Genomic DNA, 21,615 nt, shown 5'->3' with positions numbered 1-21,615 from the left:
GCCTTAATTTTTTTGGCAGGGTGTGGGGTACCAGGGATTGAACTCAGGAGTACTCAACCACTGAGCCACATCCCCCCCCTTTTTTTTTTTGTATTTTATTTAGAGACAGGGTCTCACTCAGTTGCTTAGCACCTTGCTTTTGCTGAGGCTGGCTTTGAACTCGCGATCCTCCTGCCTCAGCCTCCTGAGCTGCTGGGATGACAGGCGTGCACCACCACACCCAGCTATTCTGCCTTAATTTTTAAAGACTATTTTGCTACAGATGTCTAGTTTGATTTTTTTTTTTTTTTTTGCAGAAAATATAAAGATGCTTCTCCATTGCCTTCAGTCTTCCCACACACCCCATGAGAAGCCACTTCTCCTCTTCTGATCTTCCCTTCATGGAATATTTTCTCCCTCAGATGGACAAAGTTTTCTCTTTCTTTGATTTTCTGTGTCTTGACTCTAATGTGCCTACGTGTAATTTTGTCTTTTTCCTTGAGGGTTCCTATGTTTCTTGGATCTGACACTCTATTTTTTTATGCCAAATTAGAGAAAATTGTGGCCATTATTTCTTCAAATAGCCTCCCACCCCCAACCATTCTCCATCTCTGGAAAAACAGGAGCTGCTCTCTGGCTCAGGCCATTGATGTGCATGATCCTCTTCATGCTTTTCTATCTTCAGGCCCACTGAGCCTTTCTTCTTTCTTCTCTAATGTTGCATTAAAGAAAATTCAGTGAATCATTTAATTTCTGTCCATTTCTTCTCATGGTTTCCATTTCTCTGCTGTTTTCTCCTGTACGTTCACTCATGGTGTCCATATTTTCCTTTACACTAGACCATGTTTTCAATAGCAGCATTGAAGTCTTCATCTGCTAATTCTAACACTGGGGTCACTTCCAGCTCTGCTTCTGTCCCCTGACTTTGCTTTTTGTTAACTGGTCACAGTATCCTATTTTTCTATTTGTTGTTCTATTTGTCTTGTTTTAATACATCTAGTTATTTTAATTGCAGACAGAATTCCAGCCCCCCCCCCCTCACATTTTTGCAGTTCATTTGCCCACCAAATTTTCTAAAGAGGTGAATTTGTGAATTTGGGGACTCTCATTATTTCCTCTTTCCTAGAACTTCTGCCCCAGCCCCTCAGCTTGCAGGTGTTTGGCTCCCTGAACTCTGTCTTCTCTCACTTGACTCCAGTAAGACTCGATGATTTGCTTTTCCTCTGGTTTTTCCTCCCTACACTGCATGGACTGTTGGGAAGTATCCTCAGGAGAAGATGGAGACATTACTGGCTCTTTTCCCTTCTTCCAAAGGTCAACTCCTTTCTCCCCATATTTGGTATTTCTCCATCACGTATCTGCAAGTTCGTCATTTTATGTGCTTGAAGGTTGGTCTTACATTTTCTATTTTATCATTTTCAGAAATTGAATCTATTAATTCTTTTTCATTATTACATTTGCCAATTGGATAGCGCAGGGTTTATCTGGAACTTATCATTGCTAAGCTCCAGTTTCTTCGGCCTCAGGGGAAGTGCTCCAGATGGTCCATCCTATCCCGGTCATGTGCTGCCCCAGGTAGTGTGAGACTTTACCTTTCATCTTAATCTGTGACTGTCTCATGGAGTACCTGGAGGCTTCCTTGAGGACCCTGGATGGACACACTTCTCCAGCAGGTACTACATATGTATTTGTGATTCCAGCTCTGCTCTCTCTTGCTACATTAGCACTGTCATCTCTCAGAAGAGAGAAAAATAAAATGAAGCTTCTTGTCCTGAATGGAAACTGACATGCGACAAATAAATCCACGTGTGTGCTCGGGGGTCCCCCCTGCCCCTCTTTTTGTTCAAGTGACAGGCTTTTTTGGAGATGAAAGCCGACGTTATTTTCCCAGTGAGACTGGAGCGTCTTTGAAATCTTTCTCGCTGTCACTCTCTGATAACCTGAGCCCTTTCAACATCATTATGGATTATCAATATGCTCTTTAGGTTTTCTTAGTCACACGAGATGGTTGCCGCGGTAACTAGGCCTAGATAGGTAATCTCTCCTATTTCTACAAAGACTCTAAAAATAGTGAGTAAGGACTGGGGAGCATTGTCATTAGCGACCTGGCTCTGTGCAAATCGATGGCGTTCTGCACTCAATCACTCTGAGGAACGCAGGGCCAGCCATTTCGTATGCATGCCGGGCCTTCAGCTCACTTCACTTCTGCTTTGCAAATCTCACTGTCTGCAGTGAAATGCTTGACTCAGAGAAGGCAGCTCATCTCGAAGCCTGCTACTTCTTAAAAATTAGCAAAGGTGAAAAAAGCAATAACAGAAGGATTCTCTTAGCATCGAGACCCATTTAAGCTGACTTTCATAAACTAATGGATTTTGTTCATTCTCCCTTTGGGCTATATAAAAATCATTTCGTTATTGTAATCAATTGATAACAGATGAGTTTTAAATGATATCAAAAGGCACAACAATTTCCAACAAGACACACAGAAGCGAGTCCAATTGCCTCTGTGCCTAGATGTCTGACAAAAGTGTTCCCTGTCACAGCTTCTTTCCCTGATGGATTGAAGAGTGTGGAGATTTAAGGGTGCTGCAGCCAGCTAGGAGAAGCCAGTAGCAAAACCTTCCAAAATCCCATTAAATTCCACCAATCGATTCTGCACACATCCTAGCCACCCAAATGGTGGACACTGGAATCTGTAGACAGAGACAGCTCTACCCACTGAATGCCATTTTCACCCCACCAAGCACAGTATTAAAATTTTGATTTAAAATTTGTCTCTAGATTTATCCTTGTCACCAGGAGGCCAGACCCTTCCCCGCACCCACCTCAGGGGACATTTGCCAAAGCCAGGAGATATTTCTGTGGTTGCCACATGAAGGGCGTGCTGCTGGCATCTGGGGACAGCAGAAGAGATGCTGCTAGATCCCACCCTGTGGGAAACAGCCCCCAGGGAGGCTTCCCGAGACCCAGGTCTAGAGGAAGACGGTCCGGCCATCGGTGTCACGTTTCTGTCTTGACAAGTAACTTGAAATGAGTGCACAATATTAATGCCACTGGGGTCCATGCCACCTCACATGTGATGCCTTCATTCTCACCAGGACATACACTCTCTCTCTCTCTCTCTCTCTCTCTCTCTCTCTCTCTCTGTCTCTCATGCCTGAGCTAGTGTGAAACGCTAGGGCAGAGCAACCAGCTGGAGAGACAGAGAGAACCGCAAACCGCCACACAGCTCTGCCCGGTGTCTGCTTTTCAGGTCCCCCCCACCCCACCCCAGAGAGCCCACTGACCTTCGAGGACCACCTGCACATAGTCTTGAGCCGACAGCTCGTCCTTGCGCACAAAGCACTGGTACGCGCCCCCGTCACTTTTGACCATGTGATCCATTATAAGGTTTTCGCGGTTGATCCCTGTGATCCTCACATTTTTGCCAGGGTTGAGGATTTCACCATTTCGGTACCAGGAGAGCTCCTGGTCCTCAGTCCCTGTCACACTGCAGGACAAGGAAACCTGGCTCCCCACGCTGCTCTTGACCTTCCTGGGACTGATGGTGGCTTTCAGTGGCTCTGGAGAATTGGGCGAGAGAGAAAAAGAAAGGAAAAGCATCACTGGATATCACACCAGAAGCACACTGGCAACAAGCTGGACGCGTCGCGGCCATGTCTTCGCGGTCTCTGCGTCGGCATCCTTCCACGAGCACCCTTTCACTTGGGAACAGCCTCCTGGCTGCTGTCTTTCTGCCCTTCTTTCTTTACACAACGAATAACACAGTATTGGTCCTACTGCTTTCCCACTGAGCACGCGGGAGGATGCTGGCTGTGACCCACAGATGATCAGGAATGCAACAGGCTAGTTACCAACAGGGCCCCGGGGGGTATAGACCCCATTGCCTGGTCACAAGGAAGCAACGAAGTCTAGCCCTGACACACTTCTACACATACGTGTAATCGCTCTTACACTGCCTGTGGCTTACCCAGGGCCAAGAGCACACAGCTGCAAAAAACAGGTTGATAAGAGGATGCATAGGTTTCTCTTTAAGAGAAGGCTCACTTACTGGGCAGAAAGGAAACTCCTAACCCTGAATTCCTGTTTGCAATTTCAAACCCCTAGTTCACTGTAGAAGACATTTACTGAGCATCTATCATGGGCCAAGAATGGGTTAAACTTACAGATGAAAAAAAGGTCGGTGGTTTGTGGTGCAAACTTGTACGTTCCATAAGATTGCCATACGTTTCTCATACAATATTTAAGTCAGTCTTCCCTAATTCTGTGAATTTTGTATCATCATCTGGAAATGTTTATTCAGAGGGATGAAGGAATAACCAACCTAACAGGTAAATGGAAAAGAAACCCACCTAACAGGTAAATGACAAAAAAACACAAAACCGTTTTCCATCCTAGCTCATCCTGACTGCTCATCTCACCCCACTGGCTCTCAGGCCAGCTGGAATGGAAAGAGGCAATGTCCCAGGAAGGGTTCCTGATTCCGTTTAGATGCCACATAAGGAGAACAATGGGAAAACAAAAGCAGTCTGGGACAAGATTGCAAGGGACCTCAAGGAAAAAAAATCAGAGAGAACTAACAAAAGCATTTGAGCCTGTTGAGTAAGTGAGGGTCACAGTCCAACAGATATTTAGAACGGAGTGATTCTATTATGTTGAACAAATGGGACTGAGGGAGCTGGTCACTAAGGAGGAGTCACAGGTGTCTAGGGGAGGCACAGTGAAGACCCAGCGTGGACAGGCAGGGACTTGGAGCCCAGCTGCCAGGCACCATGGAAGCCCATCTCCAGGACTTGGCAGGACCTGGGTCTGGGGCGAAGGGGACCAAGAAGACCCAGGGTTCACAGTCAGCATTAGGGAGGGGAAGGTGTGCTAATACAGAGAGCCCTGTTGGAGAAAGAGACAGTGAGACTCCAGTTGGTTTTCTACCTTGTTCTTCAGAGGAGCCAGTTTCTCACATGAAATAAAATTGGGAGACACAGGTTTCTGGTACCAGGAAGAAGACTGAGGCTGACTCTGCAGATTTGGGGCTTTTTTTTTTTCAGAGGGGAGGAATTTGAAGCCATAAAATAAAGGAAGCATCCAAAGTAAAGAGAAGGTCTGAGAAGGAAGAGGGAACACCTTCAGTCTGAAGAGAGCTGAACTGAGCAGTGGTGTTCCCCCCTGGGAAGGAGCGGTGAGCAGGAGGAAGACAGCAGGAGACAGCACTCCCTGGGCCTTGCAGACCTGGAATTTAGACCTTTCCATGAACCTTTGAGAGGTGCACGGTGGTGAAGGCCTTTAGAAAGAGAAAGTCTGTGCCAACAGGAGGGGGAGGAGTCTTTGGGAGGGAGCTTAACACTGGACTAGGAAAGATGGGCAGGTGGTCCTGTGATCTTGGGTAATTCACTTATATTTGGTTCTCAGTGAGGAAAATGCAGGGCGCTGGACTGGGTTAGTGTGCATGCCCCGTGGCCGCGTCCCCTGCTTCTTATGGGCCTTCAGTACCTGCCACCTCAACAGGTTTCTCCAGGCCACCACGACCATGCACTGAAGCTGAACTGTGTTGAGATGAAGACCAAACCATCTGGGACACTGAGTCCAAGCCCAGGATGTGGCTAACTTGGAGTCCTGTGTTTCTGCAGATAACAGCTCCATTTAGAAAAGTAAAGAAGCATCTGGAAAGAGCCACCAACAATGACACTGGCTACCATCACCTGTGCCTAAAGAACCATGCGCTCTCCCCTCGGTCTGTTTTCAGAGAGGCTGGTCATGTGAACCAGCAGCTGGGTTATGTCCTCTTGGCTGGGCAGTCATTCTGTGGCCTGATAATGATCTCAAGGTGGACGCATCAGGAGGCTGTCACGTCAAACCCATGCTGTGTGGCCCTGAACGATTCCCCTGAGCATCAATCTCCTCATTTGAAAAGCAGGGCTCCTGCCAAGGTCAACAGGGTGTCATGAGGTTAATGGGAGGCTGTGGACAAAGCCTGGCCATTGCTGACCACAGGAGCACCACCCATGGCGGCCGACACCACCTCTGCCAGTTACCGTCCAACTTACGTTTCACGTACAGGCGGCCTATCACCTTAGCAGTCCCATATCGGTTGGACACTTCGCACACGTAGCTGCCTGAGTCTGAGGGGCGAGTGTTCTCGATGAGCAGCCCCGTCACTGTCTTCTGGAACCTCCCAGAGAGTTCCAGGGGCATGTTGTCCTTCAGCCAGCGGTAATCTGGCTCAGGGTGCCCGAGCGCTTTGCAAGGGAGCTCCACACGCTGCCCCGCCATGGCTTTGCGATGGTCAAACCCGTCCAGTATGGACGGAGCTGAGTTCGCTGGGTCTGTGGGGGAAAGAAGAGCTCTTAGAGGTCATGCATGGGGAGGCAGAGGTCATTCAGAATCCCGGGGCTTCCTGTGTCACTGAAATTCTGGATACCACACCAACTGCTGGTACTGATCTATAAGAGTTTACACCGAGTTACACATAAACATGCCTTATCCCTACAGATTCGTCCTGTTCAAAATCTGGTCAGAGATTCTGCCTGTGGTTCTCTACTAAGTCACTAAAACATCCGGAAGCAGCAGGTTTCAGCAGGAGCTGTGGGCTCACCTCAGGAGAGGACTGGCTTCTCAGAGCCCGGAAGGTGAGGCCTCCCCTTTCAAAGGAGGAACAGAGGAAGAGGCGCTTCTTAACATTTGTAAAACTCATTTCACAAAACAAAGAATTTTAACATAGAAAACAAAGAATTTTAAATGTGTTTTATTTATTCATTTTAAAAAATCTGCACTTTGATTTTTCATTTTTGGTTAACATGGACTAATTGTCACATCAACGTGGCCCAGGTACTCTTTCAGTACCTGCACACAGCATGTACAAGGACGCTGAGCCACCATTATCCAGTTTCCTCTTTCGCAGACCCTTGGAATGACGATCCTATGTTCAGGTGGACTTTTCTGATTTTAACGTACACATATGAGAGAGAACTTGAAATGCTTGATTTTCTGTGTCTGGCTGATTTCACTTAACACAGTATCCTCCAGTTCTGCCCATTGGCTGCAAATGGCAGATTCCATTCTTCTTTATGGCTTGAAGATACCCATATTTTTTTAACTGTTTATGCACTGCTGGGCACCTGGGCAGACTCCATGTTAGCTACTGTGAATCATGCTGGAACAAACACGGGGCACAGGACGTCTTTGGTGTGCTGGCTGCACTTCCTTTGGGTTTACAGCCACAAGTGGGATTCTTGGGTCACACTGTGGAACTACTAGCAGAACCTCTGTTATCTAGAGGGCTTCAACAGTGTCCACCCACCACAGTGTGTGAGAGCTCCCTTTTCTCCTCATCCTCACCAGCTCGGAGGAGCATTTACCAACTATTCATTTGACAAAGGACTCATATGTGTGTGTGTGTGTGTGTGTGTGTGTGTGTGTGTGTACACTAACAGACACTTAGGCTGTTTCTATATCTAGGATGTAGTGTCCAGTGTGGCAGGGAATCTGGGAGTGCTGACATCTCTTCGAGGTACTGACTTCATTTCTGTGGCTGTCAGCCCACAACTTGGATCACGGGATCATCTGTTAAGTAAAAGGGTTCAGAGTTTCCGTGTTGCAGGATGAACGATTTTTGGAGATCTAACTTACATTGGAGTGACTGCGGTTGATGATACCGTATTGTACATACAACATCTGCAAAGACAGTAGACTTCAAATGTTCTCAGCACATGCATGTTGCATAGGGCCAGGAGAAAAAATGTGACAGGTAGTTTATTTAACTTGATGTGGTAATCATTTCACAAGTACATATATGTATGTACATATATAGGTATATTTGTGTATATATTTATGTGGGTGAGTATGTTTGTGTGTGCGTGCAGTATCTCACTCCATGTGTGGAAACATTAAGTACATACATTAATACAGACAAATTTTGTCAAGCATGCATAAGTAAAGCTGTAAGACATAAACTTCAGTTGCTGAGATGCATGAGGAGGAAAAAGTGTGCACATATGGAAAATGTTACTTCAAGGCAGATGATGTAGCTGAGAACAGTATTTGTGTCTTTTCTCCTTCCTCTTTTCCAACTACCTGGAAAGTAGACGTACCAATAATTGTACCTAAAAATTTTTATTCTCATTAAAACTTTTTCGTACTGTTTTGAACCCAGGGGTGCTTTACTCCCGAGCCACAACTAAGTTCTCTCTATTTTTTATTTTGAAACAATATCTCATTAAGTTGCTGAGGCTGGCCTCAACTTGCAATCCTCCTTCCTCAGTCCCCTGAGTAGCTATAATGACAGGTGTGCTCCCTATAGACATCTAAAATTAATTACTAATAGAAAACTTTAAATATGTCCCCTAAGGTAGTACTGCATAATTCTGATGACGTCTTAAGAAGAATGGTTGGGATAACTGGATCCACTTCAAAAAGCAGAAATCAGAGGCTTATATCATACAACCTTCAGAAATTAACCCCAAACAAATCATAGGCCTAAATTTAAAGTGTAGAAATAGTAATAATTTTAGAAGATAGGAAGAAATCTTCATGCCCTTGGGTTATGGCATAAGATCAATCTTGAGACAAAATTTGATACACTAATCTTCATCAAAATTGAGAATTTTGGCATTTTTCAAAGACCCCTTTAAGAAAATGAAATTAGAAACTAATATAAAATTATATTTCTAGTAAAGGACTTGTATCAAGAAAAAAATCTTTCTGTCTCTACAATAATAAACAACCCAATCAAAAAATGGGTAAAATATTAGATATTTCACTGACGGCTATATATAAATGACTAAGAAAATCATGAGAAGCTGTTTGATATAAGTAGTCATTAGGTCAACGCAGATTAAACTCACATTGAGATACCACCTTGCACGTGCTAGAATGACCATTACCAAAAGACCAAAGAGTCAGGTGTGGTGGTGCGGGTCTATAATCTCAGAGGCTCAGGACACTGAGGCAGGAGGATCACAAGTTGGAGGCCAGCTTCAGCAACTTAGCAAGACCTGTCTCAAATTTTTAAAAGTTTTTAAAAAGGGGCAGGGGATGTGGCTCAGTGGTTAAGCCCTGGGGTTCAATTCCTGGGTTTTCAATGATCTTTCTTCTTAACTGTCACAGTTCACAGTCTTCTTAGAATTCTGAGCACCCTAGGGCCATTTCTCAGGTGAAAGTGTGTCATTTCAATGTGTGATAACTATGAATCCTTCAATTAAAGGAATTTTCTTTACTCATGCTCTGTGGTTTGGCTTGCTTTCTCAGAGTCGAATGGTACCTGTAGCCCGTCGTCTTCGCCTGGAGTCTGTGTATTTCCCTCTCATCCTCTTCACCATTTCCTTTTCTACCTGGGTAGGATGCTTTCTCTTGTGTGTTCTCTGATGGGTTCCTTCTAATTTAATTTTCATTTTATAACAATTCATTGTTTTCTCTTTCCTAAATTATATCCTTTCTTGTTTAAAAGACTCTTCTAAGGCCACTTTATTACTGAATTATTTTCTAATCTATACTATTTCAAGACTTTAATCATTTTCAAATTATAAGGTATAGTTTTCAAATGATTTGTGTGCATTTTTTAGTTTTGTCTCATTGTCAAAAAATTTTTTTTTGCTTGTTTTCATCTTTTCTTGTGACAAAATTGTGTGGGTTAAATCTTTTTCCTTTTCTACAAGGAGAGGGTTTGGTGGTTTTTTTGGAGACTCTTTCACAAGAGCATGACCTCAGGAAGCTTTTCCAGACTTTCCCTTGGCACGATCCTGAAAGAATAAAATCTAGCCCATGTCTTGGCTTTTAGCCGAGAGGTCCTGTTGGTGTCTCCCTGTTTGGTAGGCGCTGTGTGGCTGTCAGGACCCTGGAGCACCAGGCTGCCCCAATTCTACTGGCACCTTTGGCATTGCTTCCAGCCTGGGCATCTCTTGCCATGCACTGGGCCTGCCCAGCCGCTCCTGGTACCCTCTGTGGCCCCACTGGCTTATGGAATCCAGCAGTTTCCCTCCAGATGGGTTGTCCTCTAGGAAGGTCATTTGCAGGATGCTTCTGGGTTCCTGGTGTTCTCAAATCACAGTGACCCTGGTGATCGTGACTGGTGCCCTGGCAGCCTCCTATGTGCGTGGGTTCACGCAGGGCCCGGACAGCTCAGGCAGGGTGGCCCGAGCCTCCTGACCTCCTGACACAGCTCCTGGGATCCGACTCTGCTTTCCAGATGAGCATCGGGCAACTGTTGGCATCTCCACTGCATCGAGGTCCTGATGGGCGCTGCCTTCCGCCTGCCCCTCCTGTGCCCTGCTGCTGTCCTGCCGGTTCCCTTGTTGTCAGTGGTTCGTCCACACCACCCACATTCTTGAGTTTCTGGGGAGTCCACATCACTAGGTGGTGGGGACGGTGCTGTCCGTGTGCTTTCTCATGCCATCCTGCGTTTGTTTCGGAGAAGTCTGGGGTCCTTACATCCTTGCTACTAACACACCCCACGGTCTCCCCAACTCTACACAGATGTGCAAAAACAAATCCAAATCACATTTAAAATGAGATTCTGCTTTTTCCCTCCAAAGCTCAGCATGTCGCCAGGCCAGTCTGCACTCAGTGCCCATGTTCTCCTCTTTTAATGCTAACAATGTCTCTCACCTGCTCTGTCAAAATTTCTGCAACCAAAAGTTGGTATTGCCACATACATTAGATTTGGGAGACTTTCAGTGACGTGGTTTTGTCCTCTCCTGGCAACTGTCACCTCCCCAGCCTTCACCTGCACCTTCATTCAGCCCTGCAGGGTCTGCCCTCTGCAGGTGCCTTGGGGTACAGCACCCTGTGCTGGATGCTGCTCTGAGGATCCTTAGCTCTGTCTTCTCAGATGCTCACTGCCCTCACCCTGCCATCTCAGGGACCCCGTGGCCTCTGCAGTCACCAAATGTTTTCGACTACTGCTGTCAAAACCAAAACCCAATTGGGATTAAGAAAAGTAAACTTGCCCTTCAACCCTGAGAGCTAAATTTGAAAGTCAGTGCTTTGTGACTTAGAGTGGAAATAAAGAAGTATGTCTGAAGGAGGAGGATGCGCTCCCAGATTGTGCTCATCTTGGGGATGGAGAAAGGCACGTGTACTTGCTTTGCTAACCCGGACCCATCTTATATCAAGATTGCCCCCTTCAAATCCTTCTCCTTTCTTATGTCACCACTGTATGAGGAGTTTCCTCTTGGATGCAAACAAGACCTTTTCTAGGATGTTCTGAACCAGCAGGACAGTGTGGTGTCACTGCAGCCATCATGGACCAGGTGACAGGTGCCATTCATTTCCTAGTTCATTTTTCCCAACAAGACACAGTAAGCACACAATAAGGGAGAAATCAATAGCTGGCATGAACAAAGAACAAGTCAGAATAAAATATCTGCAAATTCAGAAGAAAGATCATTTAATACTGGCAGGTATTTGTGCTAGACCTTGACAGACAGCAATCTTTGGCTGTTTTGAGGATGTGATGGGAGGGGGACGGACTCCTGATGGGCATTACTGAGGAAGAATGAGAGCGGGTGTCCATGCGACGATGCTTTAAATTCACCCAGGGGTTGATTTCCATTACTCCTTCCCCATAAAGCACCACTGCAAATAAAGCAGGGACACTCGAGTATGGACAGCAAACAACCTTGGCTCAACTCCCTCTGGCAGCTGCCACCTGTTGGGCCCTCACTACTTGCTGTGATCTTATGGTCTTAGGAGGCAGGGGTTAGCATTCTGTATTTAATTTTCTGATACTGAGCTGTGAACTTTGCCCTCCTAAACCTCTGTCTGAAGTGTCAGGGCACCACCCTGAGAAGGCAGTGCTTAATGCAGATGAGCCAACGCAAGCCGAGGGGGACCATCATGTGAAATATTGCTATGTTCTCACGGTATAGTTTCCATGAGGGCAAGTACACAAGGGACGCGATTCCAAGAGTTAGTTCAGATTTCCTTCACTTGGGAATGAGTGAAGGAGAAGGGAGAATTCAACTACCCCTTTAACTTCAGAGGTGGGTGATTTCTCCAATGGAGACAGCATACTCCAAATGACCAGCTCCTCGCCCAGAGCTCTGCCTGGTGGGAGCAGAGCGGTGCTGTTTGTAATTGTCAGTAACAAAACATACAAATACTGGGAGGGTAGTTTTCAGAGCGGAAATCTCATCAAGTCAGAGCAACTGAGAGTTTCACAAGCTGTGAAATGACTCCACCTTAATATCTACATTACATCATGCGGACGCTGGTTTAAGAGACTTTGAGCATTGCTAACGTATTTGGAGGGCAAAAATACGCTTGACTGATTTTAGATGCAAGGTCCCCAGCTTCAGATAGGCATCTGGGGATGCTGGGAAAGGAGAGGAGGAAGGAGAACCCGGCCTGGAGGAGCGTTCACCTGATACAAAGAGTCGTGCGCTGTTGCTCTGCCTGGTCTCCCCAGTGTATCTGTGCCGCGTGACGCAGCGGTAGTTATACAGTCCATCTTCATTCTGTACATCTTTAATATACAAGGCTCCCGTGGATGTGATGAGAAATCTAGATCCTGGAAGAGAGAAGAGGGATGGGCTGTTAAGATGGGGCAGAAGCAACAGAGCAGTCAACAAAGCCCTCAACGACTTCACCTGGAGACACTTCACAGAGGCAAAACGTGGACAGGAGTGTTAGGAAGAGTCCGCACCCTGCGCTCTCCAACTAGTCGGCCCTAGGAGCTCGACACTGAGCACTATACAATAAACACACGCTGAGCAAAGCTCAGCTCATGAACTGACGTTCTGGATTGTGCACCTGTCTCGCAGCAGCCAAGCTGGCACACACGGGGAGCAGCTAACTTGCCTGGTGTTCTTGAGTCATCAGTTTCTCTTCGAATGAGACAAGTTAGGGAAATATTGAACTCCTGCTGCAGATTTGTCCCTCAGGAAAGTCTATATTTCTGCCTCCTCTTGAATATTTCAATAAAAGCACCCAAGTGTTAAACTACAAATGGTAAAATGTTCCCCCAAACTCCCCAGGAAGATGGTCTTATTCCCCCACAGTAATGAATACTCATTGCTATATTCTAAGACAAAGGCCATCTCTTCCTGCAGTCAGTAATTTAGAGTGTTTTGATATTTTTCAGTCACTAATTTTTAAAGCAAATGCTCAAATAATTGACAATGAATATTTTCATCTCAGGGAGAAAATTTTCTGCTGGGCTAGTCCTCCTCTAGTCAACACAGGACATGGCGTTCTCGGTGGGACCTGTGACGTTTACCTGTGATACATCTGTTTGTATGGAAATGGCCAATTCGAGATCAAACATCAGTCCTGGTCTAAGAAGGACTAGGATATTTTTTCTCTTTGAAAATATACTAAAGGTAATTCCCACTGTGCAATTATAATTAGATGATAAACATTAAGGCAGAAAGTAGCCCTCAGAGTGAGTCACTGTCCCCTCCGGTGGGTGGCTCTGTATATTACTGCCACTGAGACTCTTTTACAGACTATTTCTGCATGTGATATAATTCCACTGAAGGTTATATGCTTTGTCTCTTTAGGAAAAGACTGAAATGCCAAAAAATTATCTTCTTGTATTTTTTGTAACTCTTAAGAGTCACCTGAAACTTGCTGTGGTCTATTTGAGTTAGAACTGCGAGAAGCCTTGACTTCATGGCTCTTTGGTCCTGAACATTTCAGTTGCAAGCATAATTCCCACAGCCTTGATCATTTCATGCAAAGACTATACCCACAGGTCCATTGCTCAGTTACAGATGACTTAGGATTTCTTATGTGACATTAAGGCAGTTCAAGAGAACATGGATATGAACAAGACATTAAAAACAGACACTGACCTAGCAAAGCTTTTCAAAACAACACTAATTATTAAAATAGTATAAAATATCTTTAAAATAATATTTAAATTTTATACAATCCTGAGGAGCTACTTGTTTTAAAATAGACTTTAAATATGCTGAATATTAGAAGAGCTAAAAAATCTGCTAACGCTGCATATTCTAAGTTATTTTGTTTCATCCTCCTCCCCTAAAAGTAACCAAAAATACCTTTTGTAGCCTGTCACGTGTCACGGCACTCTAGGGTGTCTTACCATTATATATCACATGTAATAGAAACATTTTTCGATTTCAATACATTTTGCATACTTATGTAATGCTTTCATCACCAGGTCCTTTAAAGTCAACACGATAGATGGGGAGGACAAAGGGAGACATGGGTGGCACTCCTGTCACTCTCCCAGCATGGAGCACGTTCCTGAGGATTGGCAGGCCATCAGCAGTGGCGCTCCTCAGACCAGCTGCACAGCATGGCAGCAGCATGCGGCCATCCTATTGGGCTCTGCTCTCTAGGTACATTTAATTGGGTCGCTTTGCCACCATCACACCAAACTTCTTTGCTTACTTCCTTAGCACGCAGTGGGACTCTGAAGACGCTTGTTTCAGGAGAACTCAACCTTCCCTGGTCCTAAACATTTCTGAGATGTTCACAGCAATGGAGGAGCTGACCACTTCCTGGACTGACTCTGACTTTCCTTTGATAGTGCTCACCCTTCACTGAAACTACCTTAAAATGGTAGGCATTTGAAATACAGACTAAGGTGGAAAGGTAGAAGACGAGTTAGGAATCACGGTCCTGCATACAGCCCTGACTCCAGAGCAGGGTTGCATTCTCCGGGGATGACGAGGGCACAACGAGGTCATATAAGCACCATAGAACTTGGCTGCATGGTGACAAGGAGTCATCGTCCCTGCTCTCCCACCTCCCATTGCCCTCCTCACTACCTCGCATCTTCAGAGGTTTCTGAGTCGTGAAGGCTAGATGTTTGCTCATGTCTTTAAATGGGATTAAAGAATGGGCTTCCACTAAGACAAAATATCGATAGCAATAAAACGCAAATGCACAACTGTCTGGCGCTCTCTCTCTCTGTCTCTCTCTCTCTCTCTGTCTCTCTCTCCCTCACACACACACACACACACACACACACACACACACTCTCGCACCTTGACTCCTCAGGACTGTCAGATTGGATGATACATTTGTGAGAAGCCAAAATTCCAAGGGTTACTTTATTTTCCTTGGAAAACCATTAGCATTTTTGATGAGAACACTTCTAAACTCTGGTTCATACTTTTGTCATGTTAAACACTCTGCAAACAGATCACCACCACAGGATGGTTCCTGGGTTGGTACTGTGGTTAGAACACTGTGCAGTAAGCTGTGCTGGTCATTGGCAGGTGTCTCAAAGCCGACATCCTGACTTCTCAAGACAAAGGGACGGTCCCTGGCCCCTGGGCGTTTGAGTCCGGGGCTGTCTTTAACGACTTTTCTGCCTCCTGCTTTGTTGACAGTTTGTGAGTGGTTTCTTCCCTCCACTAGCAACATCCTGTCCACACCCTTCTGACCTGAGGCCTTCATTGGGTAAATTTGAAAAGCCGGGTATGCAAAATGGCTAGAACTTTGCCTAAACTAAAAGTAAATGGGTTATGGGTGAGTGCTAGGGTTTCTCCCCAGCGTCAGGTGACATGAGCTTTATGTTGTCGTGGCTAAAATAAGTCTGCTGGGTGGTGCCTGCCAGCCAGCCTGGCTAAGCTCAGCTTTGGGCTAGTGAGTGAGGTATTTCTACCTAGAGACACAGAGAAGATGGATATCTGCACAACAGCAACGGTGCAGGACACACGGGTGGATGTCCCGCAGCCACATGCTTCTCCATTGGGGTCCTGAGCAGTGGAGAGCACACAGGTGACGGCTGCTAACTTGGAGGCATGATGCCTTTGTGAGTCTTTGTCCAACACAATAAAAGGAGGAGGTTAAAATAGCGCTGTTCTACAAATCCACTTTGCTAGTCTATAGGTACTCGAAGCAGAACCTCAACTTCAAGATCTGAGCTGCAGAGAGCAGACATGTGTGACCTCCAAAAAGAGGCATGTCGGAGCTATTCTAGAAGGTTCCATGTGAGCAGGAAAACAGGCCAGTGGTGCACCCAGTCATTGACTACCAGGGTGCCGAGCTCCAGAAACATAAAATATCATGAGTCACAGCCACCTTGTCTTCAGGGAACTTGCAATCTAAGACACTTTGCATCTTAGGGTAAGGGGCAGGCCAATAAGGTGACAAGAAGGATGAGAAGAAGAAGTTAGGCCCTGCACTGGTTCACCTGTATGAGGGACCACCAATACCAGAGGAGAAAAGTGGGGATTTGTCCCCAAGCCTGTGTTTTTCCTTGGGTATCACTCTGATTAACACAATTAAACTCATACATTATTCATTATTGATCTATTAAAATTCTCACTAATTTTTTTCCTTGTTCTTATACAGAATCAAATTAAAAGGTCTTCCATGGTACCAGGTGGACCCAAGTTACTTTGAGAGAAATGTCAGTGGGAGAAAAACCTGGGCTTTGGCATCTAGTGGGTCTGAACCCTAAAGATGTCATGGTTACTCACATCAATGTGACCTCAGTCATGACATTCAACTCCAAATGCTCATTTGCTCGTCTAGGAAAGAGAGCTGGTGACAAGCATCCTCTTTTTCCACTTTTGAGGATGAGATTTGCCTGGTGGTCATCTCCTGGATGGTCTTGCCCAGCAGGGTGACTGCAGCCCGTAACAATGCAGCATACACCTCAGAATAACTCAGAATGACTTCAAAGAGCTCACCACAAAAGAAGGGTAAGGGAGAGGAGTCACATGGATTTCACATGGTCAATACATTCTACCCCATAAATCTAGGTCATTATGAATTACCAATTTGACATAATATTATTAAAACATGAAGTGAATGGAAATGAAAGTGGTGTCTATAGAAGTGTAATGTTGGTTATTCTGCTGTTTGATGAGCCAGGTCCATACATAGACATCTGGCCTGCCTGAGCCAGACACAGAAGAGCCCACTGACATACACACAGTAGGACTCACTTTTAACAGTTCATTTATTTGGGGAGAAAGGGGTACTCAACCACTGAGCCACATCCCCAGCCCTATTTTGTATTTTATTTAGAGACTGGGTCTCACTGAATTGCTTATCACCTCGCTTTTGCTGAGGCTGGCTTTGAACAAACGATCTTCCTGCCTTAGACTCCCAAGCTGCTGGGATTCCAGGCGTGCTCCACTGCCCCTGGCTAACAATCATTTCTTTACTTAACAGAGACGATATTACATATCAGAGAAGCATCTGAGCAGAGATGACACAGAGGAGGTTGACATCACCATTGGTGCTTGTGGCTAGGGGTGTGGCTCCGTGGTGGAGAACTTGACTAGCATGCATGAGGCCCGAGTCCAACACTGAGCATCACGTGTCCAGGCTGTGTTAACTGGTGTAGAAAGATAAAAGGCACCCAGTGAACATCTTTGTGCATCTCAGTGAGAGGCCAGTCACAAAGACATTCATTAGGCATTGAATGTTTGTGTGTGCCCCAAATCCATATGGGGATGCCTAGTCTCCAATGTGATGGTATGAGGAGGTGGACATCTGGGTGGGAATCAGGTTGGACGAGGTCATGGGGTAGTGAGGGTGGCCCCCAATGATGGGGTCAGTACCCTCATAAGAAGAGGATGAGAGACACCAGCTCTTTCTCTCTCTGCCACGTGAGGACACAGAAGCAGCCATATGCACACCTGGAGGGGAGTCCTCCCCAGGACCCATATCTGTCAGACCTTGATTGTGGACTTGCCCCTCGGGAACCGTGACACGAACAGTACATTTCTGTTCTCTGAGCCACAGATTCGTGGTATTTTGTTACAGCAGCCTGCATTGACCAAGTTGTCTTCAGGACTCTTGTGCAGTAGGAAGGGCTACACACAGAGACACCAGAACCTTCTCCAACATCATCATCTTGTGGCTGGAATCGGTCCTGCCTAGCCCATCCATGAGCATCTCAATCTATGACGCAGACCCCAAGCTTTCAGGATTAACCACTCCTGCTCCTCATGTGTCATCCCTCCACTCCAACCTCCACAACGCACCCTGACGTCCTCTGCACTGTGCAACCCTCTCCTAAGGATGGCAGCCTCCTACCAGCCTGCATCCATACCTGCTCCTCCACAATCTCTCTCCACTCAATGCACACAGTTTCTGTCCTCCCAAAGATCAACCTTCAGATCTCCAGTGTCGTGAAGGAGTCCCACTGGACCAGATCATGTATGATGCCTGCCATGCTCTGGCTCTGACCTCACGTCCGCATCCCCTTCTCCCTTCTCCCCATCTCCCAGCATGCCCAGCCACACTGCCCGTCTCTATCTGCTCTCTCCAGAGGTGCCGAGCCCAGCCCTCTTGTCATTCTGGCCTCAGTTTTTCAGTTAAATTTCTAGCCATTTTAGCCCACTTTGGACAGATCCACGGTCACTGCTTTCCAGGACTTGGTTTTAGTACATTTTGACCCTGCACTTACGTCTACGTGAGGCTGCTTTACCGCGTCTCTCCCCACCTGGAGTAGCACGCTTCGCTAGGCCTCATTTAGCTGCTCCTAATCTCCATCCCCTGGCTGCACCATCCCAAAGGGTTCAAATAGATGGGTGGATGAAAGAGCCTCTCGCTGCTTGTACTCAAAACCTCTTTTCTGAGGCTTGGGTGCAAAGAAAGTGAGCAAACACATCCTTTTGGAGTTTAACATGCCATTTCCTCACACATACTACATTAAAAGGGGCTCTCCTTCAGGAGGGACTCCACTGTGCGGTGACAGGAAAAGGAGCCCGACTCAGACACAGATGTTAATTAGTTTCCTTTTGACCGCTGGTCATTGCCTGCTGCCAGGTTGGATCTTCAATAGGGCTGCACTATTTTCAGAAAGGTTTTTAAAACGTACCCGACTTTTCACTTAGGACTATCTCTTAGTTTTGTTTTCCCCCACTGCCATCTGAACTGAGCTAATAGTAATTAAAGGAGCAGATGGCCCTGCTAATAAGATGCCAAGTGGCAGGGCACACGAGGCAGCCGACCTCATCGCCGGGCCTGAGCCTCCCAGGCCACCGCCAGCTCCTCTGGGCAGTCTTCACAGCAGTGTCCAGAAAGTCAGAGGGACAGGAGGTCTGAACCCAAGATCTACGGGCATGGCGTGAGACAAGCCCGAAAATGAGCAGCTCTGTACTTTCACTGGAAAGTTAAATTAGCATTAACTAAAATAGAAGTGTAAAAAGGAAAAAACCTATCTAGGTAACTTTAAAGTTCTCAATTTCTGCTGATTCCAAAGTGGGTTAGAAAGAAATTTGCCTCATGGTTTGGTTCTGAGAGAGCGACTCTGTGCTATGGTTAGATGCAGGCATGGAGGGGCTGCAGCAGGGTGCAGGCCGCTGGGCAGCCTGGTGAGGAGGGTCCCTAAGAACCGTGGAAAGCTGCTGTGTTCACGAGAGGAGGAGCCTTCAGGTAGAAGGGTGACCAGCCAGGGACAGGGTGGAATTCCTCCCCCACCAAACATATGTGCTGATGTCCTGCCCAGGACCTCACAGTGTGACCTTATCTGGAAATAGGGTCATTGCAGAAGGGACAAGTAAGGAGGAGGTCACAAGGGGGCAAGATGAGCCCTAATCTGGTGTGACTGGTCTTCTTATAAAAAGGGAAAAATTGGATACAGAGACATCTGGCTACCAGTGCTAATCCTATTCAGTTCCAATAGGCTCAATTTTCTTAGTATGGATCACAATTGTTATAACCTAATATATATATTTATAACATATGTAACTTACACAGTTATCACATATATAACTTATACAGTCTATATAACTGGAATATGTGTATATAACTTACCTACAATTTATATGTGTACATAATTTTACATATATCTCTATGTATTATTTTTAAGATCCCTTTTGTCTCACAATGACCCCACAGGGTCACATTATTCCCATTGTTCAGATGAGAACAGTCAAGGAGGAAAGAGGCCAGGGAACTTGGCCCTGTTCCTACCCCAGCAGTTTCTGGGCTGGGGGATGCCCGGCAGGCTGGCTCCTGGCCCGCGCTGTGCTGTGCTCCATCTCTGAGTCAAAGCTAAGTGTGGGACAGCACAGCCGGGGCAAGCACCGTGCAGTGCCCCTGGAGCAGACAGAGGGAGCTCAGGACCACTGAGTGGAGAACCAACAGAAGGTGGCTGAGGAGATGGGCATGCCACTGGGGCCTGAGGAGTGGGGGGACCCTGGCTCAGCAGAGAAGGGGGTGAGGGATCGGGTCTCTGGAAACACAGGAGTTCAGCAGAAACGGGGGAGTCACCCAGCAGACATGGAGGCCAGCTGGGGACAGAGCTTTGGGGAGCCAGCTCTGAGTGTCCAGGAGGAACCCGTCGTGGGGACTGAAGCTCAGAATACCCAGGGTGCAGTGAAGGTGGACGGCCAAGGAAACCCACAGAGGAGGGTGAGGAGGGACTGAGTGCTCCTTGTGCAGTTAGAACCGAGTCTGCAGAAGCAGTTGTGGGTACTGAGTGCCTGGACACAGCCACGGGAGCAGCTCCACCCAGGTGGAGGTGGCCTGGTGGTGTCTACACTGGGCACGGACGTGACAAAGGCAGTCTTTGTGCTTGCTCTTCAAGCTGGTCATTCCCCGGGGAATGGGGAAAAGCAGGGAGGGAGACTTTCAACATTTAACTTGTCTTTGTAACCCTCCCCTCCAGGTCCCTCACTCAAAAATCTAATCCACATGTGACCCAGTTTATTAGCATCCTGAGCTGCTGCGGTGACTCCAGAGCGCATGCCCCTGGCATCCGATCCCACTGGTTTGTGTGTTAGCACTGCCTCCCTGGTGACAGCAGTCCCCTTGGGGCAAAGCCACCCTCTTGCTCGCCCCATGATCTTGGTGTCCCTCCCCATGTTCAGTACTGCATTCTGCAAGTGACTGGGTGTTGAAAATGCAGATTTAAGGTTTTTTTCTTCCAAAACTAGGATCAGTAAACTAAGGCATCAGATAGAAGGGGCAGGGCCTGCACCCTGTCATGTCACCTTATCTCTGTTGGGACTTTCCATGTTTATGAAAGTACCACCAAGACAGAAAGGGACAGCAAAGCCCCAGCTGGGAACTTGAAATGCTGAGCTGTTTGGAAGAAATCATCTGACCAGAAACGACCACGTTACCTCTGTGACACCAGGGCACAAGGGCCAGGCTGGCAAGTCCGGGCTGGGCTGCCAAGGAAGGAGTGACTTGGCATATGTGTGTTTAAATTCTCTGAAAGCAATTTCACTAAGACATTTTTCTTATGTAAATAAAATTCTCTCAGTACATGTCTCCTGCAGTTAAATGAGGCTCAATTACACGCTGCTAATTTAAGCCCCGCTCTGCATTCCCACCGTATACCTAATTACCCTGTTTAGTTCTTAATGATCAGATCTTTGCCTGCACAGATATCTAGTCTGTCATTAATCTTTGCTCTAGTTAGGTTTCTGGTTACTTAAAAGAATAAATCCTTTGAAAGAACAGAATCTGATTTTAAAGGAATCATATTAAAGACATTTTAAAAAATATATAAGCAGCAAAGGAACTCATATGACTTAGGTTGTATTTATTCATTTATATGATGAGCAAGACTATTTTCTTTTGGACTTTGACATCTAGAATCAAATGTTTCAGTTGGGGACAATGACATAGCAAGTAATAAATCATCAACTGCGGTCAGGACACAGAGAATTAAGACATGAGGCTGGATGAGAAGAATCAAGGAGGGGCCGGTGTGAAGAGGTGCAGGCAGGCTTCCTGGAGGGTACACTCCTCCAC

General features: G+C 46.4%; 1 protein-coding gene across 1 annotated transcript in view; it reads right to left on the bottom strand.

Annotated features, from left to right (window-relative positions):
• The window catches only part of Dscam (DS cell adhesion molecule), a 678,135-nt gene that overhangs the window by 258,877 nt on the left and 397,643 nt on the right, over positions 1-21,615 (bottom strand). Inside the window, exons 6-8 of the mRNA XM_077110439.1 lie at positions 12,332-12,478; positions 6,021-6,299; positions 3,267-3,542 (exon numbers count right to left, since the gene is read on the bottom strand). Coding sequence (XP_076966554.1) covers positions 3,267-3,542; positions 6,021-6,299; positions 12,332-12,478 — 702 coding nt within the window. The remainder of the gene's footprint in view (positions 1-3,266; positions 3,543-6,020; positions 6,300-12,331; positions 12,479-21,615) is intronic.

This window comes from Callospermophilus lateralis, chromosome 10, assembly GCF_048772815.1.
Source record: "Callospermophilus lateralis isolate mCalLat2 chromosome 10, mCalLat2.hap1, whole genome shotgun sequence".
In the NCBI taxonomy this organism is placed as follows: domain Eukaryota; kingdom Metazoa; phylum Chordata; class Mammalia; order Rodentia; family Sciuridae; genus Callospermophilus; species Callospermophilus lateralis.
This window is presented reverse-complemented; position numbering and strand designations above follow the sequence as displayed.